The sequence below is a fragment of the Schistocerca americana genome, chromosome 1 (genome assembly GCF_021461395.2).
Source record: "Schistocerca americana isolate TAMUIC-IGC-003095 chromosome 1, iqSchAmer2.1, whole genome shotgun sequence".
NCBI classification, from domain to species: Eukaryota; Metazoa; Arthropoda; class Insecta; order Orthoptera; family Acrididae; genus Schistocerca; species Schistocerca americana.
In genome coordinates this window covers 212,806,485-212,819,695 of record NC_060119.1, presented here as the reverse complement: position 1 = coordinate 212,819,695, position 13,211 = coordinate 212,806,485, and the positions used below count along the sequence as shown (strand labels likewise).

The 13,211-nt window shown below is 38.4% G+C and overlaps 1 protein-coding gene across 1 annotated transcript in view; it reads right to left on the bottom strand.

Moving 5' to 3' along the window:
- Positions 1-13,211, bottom strand: part of LOC124621526 (kinesin-like protein KIF23) — a 143,144-nt gene that overhangs the window by 70,536 nt on the left and 59,397 nt on the right. The window contains exon 11 of the mRNA XM_047147147.1: positions 4,840-4,944. Within this exon, the coding sequence (XP_047003103.1) occupies positions 4,840-4,944 (105 nt within the window). The remainder of the gene's footprint in view (positions 1-4,839; positions 4,945-13,211) is intronic.

The window sequence follows — 13,211 nt, the reverse complement described above, 5'->3', positions numbered from 1 at the left end:
TAGTACTTTTGTGAAATAATACGTTTTAGTTTACCATATGAAGTATGTTCACTACACCACGAAGTTGGAAACAGAAGTGATTTCTCTTGTCATGAAATCATCAAATCATGCTGCAGGTCAGCGACACAGGATCAATGAGAGTAATGTGAGACAGTGAAGGCAGCAAAAGGAACCACTTTCAGCTCGTTCCAGCAATAGAAAAACATTTCTGGGCCAAAATGTGGCTGCTACCATATGCTAGAAGGTGTACTGAATGATTTGGTTAGGGAGAAGTGACAGAAGTGCTTACCCATGAGTGCAGAAATCATCTAAGTTAAAGCAAACAAAGTTACTAGACAGAAAAAAAAATCATGAATTTCAGAGGAAGCCACAGTTGGGTTGCCCATACGAAACATTCGACAAGATTTTCCCTGTAGTTTTCTGCAGTTTCTATGCAATTGAAGAGCACCTACTATGAGAAAACCCCAATTTCAGCATTTTATAATAAGGTGGCGCACAGAAAATGATGATCTTCTTGGTCAGTTACATAATCCCAATGAAACTCCTGTGTATTTTGATATGCCAACAAATAATGTTGTAAAGCAAAGGGGAACAAAGACGTCAAGATACTGTCCACAGATGGTGGAAAGCAGTGCACGTCTGTCAGGCTTGCATGTGCCACCAATGGCAATGAACTGCCACCTTTCATTGTTTTTAAATGAAAGATGTTACCCAAGCCCAAAGTATTTTCAAAAAGTGTTATTGTACATGCCAACAAAAGTGGCTGGTTCAGAGGGCATGGTATTGTGTTGTACTAGATTCATACATACTTATCTGGCCATAAACAGAAATTTAGTAGAGGGTAGAACGGACTTTGCTGTAATTCCAGGATGGATGACATCGATTCTACAGCCATTAGATGTTTGTTTAAACAAACCACCTTAAGAACAAACTTAAAAATATGTACACACAATGGCTAATGAAGCATGATAGGCAATTAATGCCTACAGAACCTGTAGAGCATGCGAGTTTGTCTCAACTCTGTGGAAATGTATCCAGAATGAAACTGTCTATCACACATTTAAAAAATGCTGTTTCTAACACACTTTGTGGCACAGAGGATGATGCTCTCTACAAGAGAGTAGTGACAAGGGATCTAGAGACGATGACTCAGAATCTTAAGATAAAACTATTATGAAAAAATATACTTATGATAGTAAAATAAAATTTCTATTTTGTACTTCCAGTTTTTACTTCTAAGTCAGTTTTCATTTAGATATGTGACTGCATCCAGCCAGTCAGTGAGCCTATGACATAACAAATGAAAAAGACAGGGTGTGTGTTCATTATGTGCGTATGTATGTAATAGTTATTTATGTCTTTTTGTTCTAAATGTGTATTCTTGTTTTCCACATTATAAGGGCTTCTCTGTAGCGAGACTCCTCTGACGTCATCATTCACAGCCCACCTGTGTCTAGTTCCTATTACGGCTATCTCTATTCTAGACAGTCATGCCCTAATGTGTTTGTCGAACAACAGTGACAGATGTAGGAGATGCTGCAGGAGAAGATTTTCTGCAGTGGTCAATACTTACAGTTCACACTTTGTATGTATCACTTGCGGTGGAAATGATTCTGTTTAGAATGTCTACTTAAGTACACTGATTACCCTCTACCAGATATGCTCCAAATCAGTGGATTGACTATGCAGATGGGTCTTTGCTAAATTTAAGTCATTTAAATCACATTCAATACTCTGTAGTTTCATTGAATGGGAAAAATACATATAAAAGAAAAACTTTAGATGAAATTCATGTGACATGGAAAGCCTGCTGTATAACTAACAGGAGTTGCAGTACAGCCTGTAAAAGTGTTAGTGGCCCCAGCTGCCCTGTTCAACTCTGAATATTTGTGAATTCTCACTGCTGTCAGCGTGTGCAGGGTAACAGTAATTTTAAGTAACCAACAGACTAAATTTAATTCCACACAAATTACTACAAATAAGTACTATTCTCCGTAAATCCATGGGAAGTGGGTCAACTTTGTACTTCACCCACCACATGACGTGCCACATCCGTTATGATTTTTAAGTGCAGCTCGAAATAAGGGTATTTTCTGCTGCACTGATGATAAGGGTGGCGTTTACGTCACTATGCAGTGCACCACTAGCTCTGAAGCTTCCTGTGGTGTTTCACAAAAACTACTTGCGTACCAATGTCATTTAATTTGAGGAAACACTGCATCTGTTTACAATACAAAGTACTATTTATTTAATTATATTTTTTTAAAGACAGATCTGAAGGCATTTTATACCATTTGGGCCTTAGCACCTGGAAGCAATGGCTGTGTGAACAAGCTGTGTTTGCTTGAATATGTGCATTTTCTACCTGTGAACAAGAACTTCATCCAAAAGCTTAAATATTTCTATTATTCTTTTTCATTATTTCTATGTGGCGAGTTACAATACATTCTTTCCATTCTATTGTTCGTATGGAGGCAATAAACTAAAAATCCTCCCCCTCCCCCACCCAAAAAACACACACACACACACACACACACACACACACACGTATGTATGTTCACAAAAACCAATATTCTCAAGCCACACACTAAGAAGGTAAATAAAATTCTTTAATGATTAACAACAGCTGCTACAACAGCAGCAACCCGTTCCTCTTTATAAGAATTATCCCTGAACAAAAATTTCGTTAGCTTCTTAACACAACAAGTAGAGGGGAAATCAACAGTAGTAACATCAAGCGTGACACTGACTTAACTTGATCACGAGAGAGTATCTACCATTTGGTCTCAATATCATTATCCTCATCACAGTAGCATAACTAAAACCAAAGGTCGACGCAGGATTCCAACTTATTTGATACCTTTTTAATAATTTCTCAGATAAGAAGAGAGATTCAATATAAAACTTTTATTTCTGGCATACAGAAAAATCAGTATAATATGAAGTTTCTGCAAAAGAGAAAGGTTATCTCTAAAGTAATTAAGAAATTCTTGAAGGGTTAGTTCATCCGAAACTTCAAACCAATCTCACAGGCTCCATTATCACAATATTTTATTTTTTGCACTGCAATTTGATCTGAAAATGCAAAGAGAGGTGAAGGCAAATTAAAAACTCCATTCTTGAATAGTACGAGAAAAATTAAACCAGCAACAACTGAAGTAGTTGAGCTAGTAGGGAGAATTTTCTTGCCCGCTATGAACTTGCTTTAACAGCAATTACGTTAAATTTTGAAGGTTCGAAACTGCCACAATGAAGTCCATCAGGAAATTAGTGTAATATTTTTCAAATTACAGTGATTTTATATTAAGTTCTTTGAGGTTCTCCTAAGCTGGCAATGTCTTCATTGGGCAGCTAACTTTATCATGATCTACAGCCGATTACCGCAATTCTCTGCTGATAGAACTGAGAATCAGACAGGAACAAATTTGAGGATCTCTGTCTCCACACTCTGTTTTAAGATATACCATATAGTTCAACTTTCATTTCAGCAGCAACAATACAACCCAAATACAATGTATCAACAGAAAATTCTAACAGTTCTAGAAGACGTCCAGGCCAGAATAACTGTCCTCTGGAAATAAACTAATGAAGTGTAAATCGGCTAGTAGCTGACATATATGAATATTGTATTGCTTCTGCCCTAACAGCATCTGGCACATCTTCAAAATTAAAAGTGTACAGATCAACATCTTATTTTACATACTACAATACCTCTAATGGCTGAACATCTAGTAATTGCAGTGTCTTTTCAGCAAATGATGGATCCCCCAAATATTTTGCAGCATAAGGCATAAATAATTCATCATCCCATTGTAATATGCTCAACTGTATTTGGAAAATTCTATAGAGTACATATTGGGATGCTCTATTCTGGAGGATTTTGAGACAGATTCTGTTGGAAATAGCACAAACAATACTTTTTGTGCCAAATTCAAGAAAAGCTTTCAGTAGGAAACAATGGTGCCCTTCATAAATTTTACATCGGTGGTATACGGAGCATCTGCAATACTGTCTAATTCTCCAAAACAATTTTCCACTTTTTTTTTTTTTTTTTTTTTTTTTTTTTTTTTTTTTTTCCACTCTAGGGCCAGCCCTTGTGTCATAAGTAATTATATTTTGAAGACATAGTCATGGACTTTATACCGTTTGCAGCTACTGTCCATAGTGGTTTTTACACATCTGTAGACCGGAACAATATCTATTCAGATGGTTTAGTCAATGAAGTGTCAATGCCTAACATTGCGAAGTTTTAAGGAGCTCTGGATGCTATTGCTCCAGTATATAAACATTCTGGGAAATCTTTCCCGAACCTTGCTATCTGTTAATTGGGTCAACTGCCCAATGGAGCATAACATTCTTCAGTCATCTAAAACAAATGAATAGGTAAACACAGAACTTTAAAATATAGCCACTGGAAAAAGTGGATTAAATTTTTCAAGACTTTTCATAACTTACTGTGCATCAATGCTTCCTACAGCTGCATCAACTAGAGGCAAATCTGGCTTGTACATATTTTTAAAATAGGAAAAGAATGTCAACTTGCAGCTCAATGTCAATTGCATCACCTTTCCTTATTCTATCTGCCAGTTTCAAAACTCATCAAAATCCCCAAGTCCCAAGCTAAGGGGAACATTTTGCATTGTTTAACAAATTTGTGGGAGGCCAAGAATGCCATATGTATCTGCACTGTAGGCCATAAATGGACTAAGATTCATTCACGATGATACAGTTTTCACAAACCATTTGTTTTTACCTAATTTTAGTCTCTGGAAAATTTCCACCAAGAATAATACAGAAACAGAGGAAACATGCTTCAAAGTAATTAGAATAAATGCTTACCTCTTGTTTTAACATGTTAATTGTCAGTTCCTTTTCATCCAGATTTTTCTGCATGGTTGCCATGTGAGACTCCATAGTCGTTAATTTTGTTTCTAACACAGACATCTGAAAAACATTTCCTCAAATGAACAATATGAAAGAACAGTAATTTAAATCCACTGCTATTTCTATACTTGAAAAAGTAAAGCATAAATACTTTCGGCAGAGAGGAGGGATGGGCTGAGCATGCTCGTTTTGTACTATGAAATACTTAATTTAGAGAACTGCACAACAATTAACATCTCATTTATATGCCAATCTACTATTCAGTGCCTGCACTTTACATCGGCAGCTTGAATAGACACCCTAAGTGCACAGTTATTGGTCACACTGGTCGTTTATGACAGCATGGAGCAAGTCTATGGGCTGGTCAAAACACATAAACCTATTTGGAGTGGTGCAAACTTTTAGACATTACAATTCCTTCTGTAACAAATTCATCCACAAAAACTAGCGTACTACTAATGGATAGAAGGTGATGTAAACCACCATTTTCTGGCACTAAGACTGTAGGAGGTGTTGAACTTAGAGTGGTAAAAGGGACATGGAATTTTTTGTAAACAATGTAAAAAACAAGACACCATTGATTTTCGTAACGACGGTTTTTATGAAATCTCATGAAATTTGATATTTCTCTAATTCTCATGGCAAATGTTTAACATATGAAAGCTGTAGTTTACTCACATTGGTAACAAACTTATTCAATTTTGGAAATGTATCTTTTTTTCTCATGGCAAGGCTACTGTGTAACCTTGAACGGATTGTTTCTTTGCTTAATATAAAATTAATGCCTTAGAAGTGCCATCAGGTGAAAACCTGCTCTTTCCAACAAATTAATCCGGTAAAATGGCACCTGCTTGGTTTGCATCCATCAACCAATTATAGTACAGGATGGGTGAAATATCAGTATCATCACTAAGTTCACATGTGATGGAGGGAAGAATTTACATTATATTGCACATGAAACATATCTTTTATGGAATCATGTTCATTGGCTTCATCAACTGAACCAAATTCCAACCTTACTTAGACAACGGGCTGTGCCATGAATCACATTATACCACATGTCTGAAGTTGCAACTGGTAGCTGAAAGCAAATAGCCAACACAGCTGACTGTAAGCTGTTTTCCACATTTTTGAAGCTTAAACTCTTTCACTAGCATTGGGATGTATGTTTTCTATGATAGATTATCAGGCTACCAGTGGGAATTTGTTGCATGTTATTGCTATGTATCTATGCCCCATTAGCAAGAAGCAGCCTGCTAAAGATTAGCAGAATTCTTGTAATATCAACTTGCACTTATAGATTGTGCTATATTGATATTTCACTGTTAACACACTGCTCCACTCCTCTCTGTACTGTCAGATGGAGTTAGTTCGTGCCTGCAGATAGGCAAACCCAATGAACGGATTTGGAATACGAGCTACTGTCATACCTTCCTGGACAATACAAGGATTTGTGCACACATGTTCATGTTTACCATATTTACTGCCTGTAACATGGGTTAACCTTGAGAATGCTCTATTCACAGATGTGTGTTTTTACTGTATGGTTGTTTTTGTGCAATACTCTGAAACCTGGTGATACTTATAAATAACCCTGTGTGTCCAACCCCCTCCTGTGTTCGAAAGGTGGGAAATATTTTTCCTACTGTTATCTGTCATTACAAAATTAATTACACCACACATTCGGAATGCTTTCCACTAAAAAAGGTTGAGGAAAGGATTAAGTGTTATAGTTGGTGGTTTTTGTATTGATACTTGTGCAACACAAAAATATACAATGTAACTGAGGCACTACATTGAAATTCTACCCCGAATGTCTTTCACACAATTTGATATGATAAAGTATTGGCAAACTTGACACGTGAAAATGAAGAGTTTGAAGATGGCTTCATTATCATGGCAAAATTAAGTTGTTACGAAACTACCAAGCTTCTGAGAAAATGTTATGAGAAAACACTCAATAGAGATGAAGGAAACGCTGAAACAGGCATCTCTTATAGCCACTGAGCTGTGCAATGTCTGCTCACAGCTGAAGATTTTGTTTCAGTCTTAGAACCATTACTTCTACTACTGCTGACATGGCAAAGAGTCCTATGTATATCTGGAACTGCAGTTCTCAGCCATGTTAATATTCTGAAGGCATATAGATCCCTTCATAATTTAGCGGAAAAACAACTTTCCACAAATGTCTGCTATTATGCTGAAGGCAGTGTGTTTCATGTTCAAATACAGACTGCTGACTTCCCACTATGGTAGGGAGCAGAAAAACTGGCAGCTGGAAGGGTAAGTGTAGAAGGCACCCCCTCTACCTTTTCTGTGCACTTCACCCCACTCATATCCTCACCACAAAGTCGCCACAAGTCAGAATTCTTAAGCCTTCAGTCCTTGCGTGTTGAGCCAAACATAGTAAACTACACCATCAGACAAAGTTCTCTATGATACGGTGTCCAAAAATGGCACCTAGCATATTCCAATAACTATCTCAGAATCAGAAGGAGACCATGACTTATTTTAAACAATTTATTAGGACTGAAAACATATGTAAAAAAAAAAGCTTGGAAAATATTTTGGTGAAACAGCAGCCTCTCCACTGCATTATCACATGTTTGGAAAACATGTTACAGCCAGACACTACTACTGCTCACCTGTTAAATAATAAAGCAATTTTGGTTTTTACTACCAGAACGTTTAAGTATTCCTTTACAGTGCACATTAATTTAGACATCTGTACAAAGCAGAAAACTGGTTTCTGCTTTCCATAAGTACCACCGACAAATGTACCAGCACAGGCAGTGTATGCATCGTAGCTCTTCTGCTATTTATTGATAATCTTTTGGGAGACGGAGAGGATAGTGTGAACAACAGCAAAAGGGAGCAGAGAGAGGGAAAAGTGCTCACAGCTTTGGGGGAGAGAAGGAACAACATACATTTAATGCAACAGATTGCTGTTTCATTGCCCCATTCAGAAGACACAATCTGAGGAGTCATTTGAAGCAATGATACGGTTTTAACAAACTTTTCTCAGATTCCTTCCCTCAGAAAGTAATTTTCTTGCTTATTTTCAGTGTGGCAATGTATGGAAGTGAAACATGGACGATAAATAGTTTAGACAAGAAGAGAATAGAAGCTCTTGAAATGCGGTGCTACAGAAGAATTCTAAAGATTAGATGGGTAGATCACATAACTAATGAGGAGGTATTGAATAGAATTGGGGAGGAGTTTGTGGCACAACTTGACTAGAAGAAGGGATCGGTTGGTAGGATATGTTCTGAGGCATCAAGGGATCACCAATTTAGTATTTGAGGGCAGCGCGGAGGGTAAAAATCTTACAGGGAGACCAAGAGATGAATACACTACGCAGATTCAGAAGGATGTAGGCTGCAGTAGGTAATGGGAGATGATGAAGCTTGCACAGGATAGAGTAGCATGGAGAGCTGCATCAAACCAGTCTCAGGACTGAAGACCACAACAACAACAACAACAACATATGCACTTTATGTAGTCTTCTACAATGACAATCGCTTCCTCGAGTAAATGCATACTTTCATTCTGAATGTGCAGTTTCTGAATGCGACCCTTCCTTTCACTAGGGCCTACACATCTTCAAGGGGCTTCTGTTGGCAGTAGTGAGCTGGCACTCTACATTGTGGCCAATTTCTGCTGCTAAGCTGGCAATTTAATATTGATTATAAAGGTGCTTGCAGTATCTGAATTCCTCCAACATCTATGCTTTTGTATAGTGGTCCTAGCCTTAACTGGTCTTATTCAAGACAATCACAAAATCCCTTTCCAAATCATGTAGTAGGTCTAAAACCCACTGTTTAAAAACATCACTATTTCTTGATTAGCATTGAATTTGCAAGATGTAAATATTAGCTTTGCACTTTTGATAAAGCCATATTCAGATTCCACACAACAGACAACAGGTCTCTTTTCTTTGCTAGGTCTCACAGAGGTAAAAAGGGTGACAGTTTACTTTCCTGATATTGTACCTTTTTCACATAAAAGTAGCTCCAGCTGCTGCAATGATCTCTTCATAAGAATGCATCTTCCACTGATGCATTTTCTGTACCTAAATCCTGAAGATTTCAGAATTCTTCCACTGCTAGCTTTTGTCTTGTAGGATACTAGCCACAGTCACAAAATTCTAATACAGTGCAATGAAAAATGAATTTCTAGAAATTGTCCAAATCAGTGGCAGTTTTTCCACTCGTCTCTTTTCTTGGATACGAGCAGATCCTGACCACAGGTTTCCATTTCCATGCACACGCCCCCCCAAACACACACACACACACACACACACACACACACACACACACACACACACAGAGAGAGAGAGAGAGAGAGAGAGAGAGAGAGAGAGAGAGAGAGAGAGAGAGAGAGAGAGAAATATGAATTGTCTGGCAACCCTACCCTGTCACCAAGTGGCAATATACAACAGTCAAGGAGTTAACAAACACAAGTTGTTGTTGTTTTTTTATTATTATTTTTTTTTTAATGTGACTGCCTGCTTAAAATTTGAGTAAAATCCCAGATAAATTTTAAATTTATTACATATGATGTATTCCAGAGGGTCTATGATCAGGTGGCAGTTTCCATCTATAGCTCAGGTACATTGCTCCTGGGAAACCTATGGAGCTACTTTGTGTACTTTAACAATATATCTCGAAAAGCTTGTAAACAGAGTATGTGTTGCAAACAGAGTATGTGTTGTCTTCACATGCAATCTATACAATGTAGATGCACATGACTGCAGATATTTAGACGTGTTTCCCACCTGAGATACAGATAAAAAACTGCAAATTGATTGAGCAAAGCCTCTTAAATGCATTGTGAATAAGAAATTTGAAATTTAGTGACTGGTTACTTTCAGTTCTTGTTTATAGCCCAGCAATATTTTAATGTCACCTGTCATGGAAGTACACATTTTTCAGAATGTATAAGGACAGACAGTGCCTCCATATGTGTTGTATGTCAACTAGTCACAAACCCAAAGAGCAAATTTTAACATATTCTATGATCTCTCTTGTCTAATCTCAGTTTACAGCAAATTATCACTTTCAATCATTATGACAAATGGAAATGTGCACATGAAGTATGTCATTACATATGGGCAAGATGCAGCAAGTTTTTTGTGGTAGGGGGGAAAATAATAATAATAATAATAATAATAATAAAGGGGGAAAATAATAATAATAATAATAATAATAATAATAATAATAATAATAAACAGTAATGGGCAAATTGCTCTGAACAATATGTAATATTGGGTCAAGAACCTTAAGGACAATGAAATCTAAATACTCTAAATGTGAAACTCTGGGATGAACAATACAACGAAAAGATAAGATTGCTATGTGTCTAAAAGATAACACACTGAGTTGCATAAAGCGCAATGAAAAGGCACATTTACAGTTACACAGGGTGGCGCAGGGAAACGGGAAATTTCAAAATAACGTCATTTCCATGAATAAATTCATAAAACTAGTAATTTATTAACGAAAGTAAATGTATTCAGTATGCCATTACTCAGTATGTCTTTACAATCAAAATGTCCAAAAGTGTCTCTCTACTTTTTAAAGATGACATCGGAAAGATGTGCTCCCATCTGGTGTTCACACTCTAACAGCCTGTTATGAAAACTCTGGAATGCTTGGTGTAGCAAATCTTGGGGAACGGCAGTGATTTCATTTTCAATGTTCTCCTTCAGTTCATGGATTGTTGCAGGATGTGTACGGTACACCTTGCCTTTAAGATATCCCCACAGGAAGAAGTCGCACACACTAAGATCAGGGGATCTCGCAGGCCATGCAATGTCACCGTTACGTGAAATAATGCGTCTTCCAAACAACTGACGAACTGCTGTCATCGACTGTCGAGCAGTGTGTGACGTGGCTCCGTCGTGCTGAAACCACATGTTTTCGGCATTACGATTAAGTTCCTACAGTCTCGGTGTAAAGAATGTCTGAAGCACTTCAACATATCGAGCGGATGTTACTGTCACTGCACTACCATCCTCACGTTCAAAAAAATAAGGGCCGATAACACCATGACATGATACAGCACACCATATTATGACCTTGGCGCTATGTAGTGGTCGCTGGTGAAACTCTTAAGGATTGTCCTGTGCCCAATAACGAAAATTCTGTTTGTTCACGAATCCGTTCAGGTGGAAATGTGCTTCGTCTGATATCCATAAGAATATCTGGCTACTAAACTCCATACGAGACGCTGGGTCTCGTTCATGTAAGTGTTGCACAATCTGCAACTTATAGGGATGGAAGTCTAATTCGTGCAGTATTCTTTGTAAGCTTCGTCGCTTAATTCCTAGCGAAGATGCATGCTGTCGAACGGAGTGGTGAGGACTTCTCTCGATTGCAGCTCTGGGGTACGTACCGTTGGAATGCCACCTGGAGGTTTCTTTTTCAAGGCAGATCCTGTTTCTTCAAAATTACGCACCCATGTTGTAATCGCATGCGCAGATGGGACACGTCCATGATGTCCAAGCTGGTAATGCTGCCGAAATGTTCTCTGCGCGGCAGTCGCACTATCACCATTTTTGTAAAACACTCTCACAGCTACTGCACATTCCGCAACAGTCCAATTCTCCACGATTACTAAATGGCAATGCATTCACATCAATTGTGCAAAGTTTCGAACATCTGCCGGGGCTACAGTGCTGCCAACTGTAACGTTCAAAATTTCCCGCTCCCCTGCACCACCCAGTATTTTGGCCAAAGCCTTCCTCAGAAAAAGTAATACATGCACACTCATTCGCACAAGCAAGCAAATCTCACACACACGACTGCCATCTCTGGCTGCTTGGTACACCCGACTAGATATACGTCAATCTGACAAGCAAGTAGGCATTTGCAGTTACCTTTTTCGAAAGTACACGTTGTGTCCATAAAAGGTTGCATGTATTTGTGTATAAACTGCCATTTCATTACAAAATCCAGCCTGAGGACATGTCACGATAGAATGCATCCGCAGAGAGAACTCTGGTGAAAATTGATGGAAAGGAGGCATTCCCGATTTCAACTGTTTCTCAGATGAGGCTACATTCCACATTTGTGGCACAGTAAATAAGCACAATTGCCGCTTATGGAGAACTGAACCCCCACCCGCACATTGTGATAGAATGCAAATGTGACTCTCCAAAAATGAATGTGTGGTGTGGACTGTTAATGGACAGGGTTATAGGCTGATTCCTCTTCACGGAGCCTACAGTTAAGCCAATACTGTACTCAGACGTGTTGAAGCTATATCTTGTGCCCAAACTTCCTTGTGTCGTGATCTACCAGACCTGAACTGTCGTATTCGTGAGGCATCACAAATGTTACATCTTCAATGCTGCAAAACACTTGGGGAGAAATGGAATACATATAATGGTGTCCATCACACCACTAATGGTGTGCATATAAAGGTGTATTATGCTGGGTCAATAAAAATCTTGGGTTACCATACTTTTAGAAACATACTGGCAATAAATACCTCAATTACTTGTCAAGTTATTAGATTTTTGTTATTATCTATTCTATATATATACCCCAGAAGCCACCATAGGGTGTGTGGTGGAAGGAATGCTGTACCACTACTAGGCACTCCATTTAATGTTCCACTTGCAAACAGAGTGAGGAAAAACAACTGTCTATACGCCTCGCTATAAGCCTCAATTTCTCGTATATTTTCTTAATGGCCCTTACAAGAAATGTATGCTGGCTGCAGTAGAATCTTTCTGCAGTCAGCTTCAAATGCCTGTTCTCTAAATTTTCTCAACAGTGCTCCTCAAAAGGATCAACACCTTCACTTCACCGATTCCCATTCGAGTTCCCAAGCACCTCCGTAATACTCGCTTGCTGCTTGAACCTATCAGTAAGAAATCAAGCAGCCTGACTCCGAACTGCTTTGCTATTTTCCTTTAACCAGACTTGGTGCAGATCCCAACACATTAGCAGTGCTCAAGAACAGGTCACACTAGCATCCTATACTTTGTCTCCTTTCCAGGTGAACCACATCTTCCTAAATTCTCCCAATAAACTGAAGTCAATTATCTGTCTTCGCTATCACAATCCTCACATGCTTGTTCCATTTCATATCACTTAGTAACGTTATGCCCAGACACCTGAACAATGTGACTGTCAAGCAGGACACTAATAACACTATTTTAACATAAAGAGCCCTTTTCCCCTACTCATCTGCATTAACTTATGTTTTTCTACATATAGATAGTTGGTTGATTGGGGTTTAAGGGACCAAACAGCAAGGTCAGCAGTTCCTTGTTTCAAAGGCGGTCCATTCGGACGGATTTACATCTCAGAAGAGTC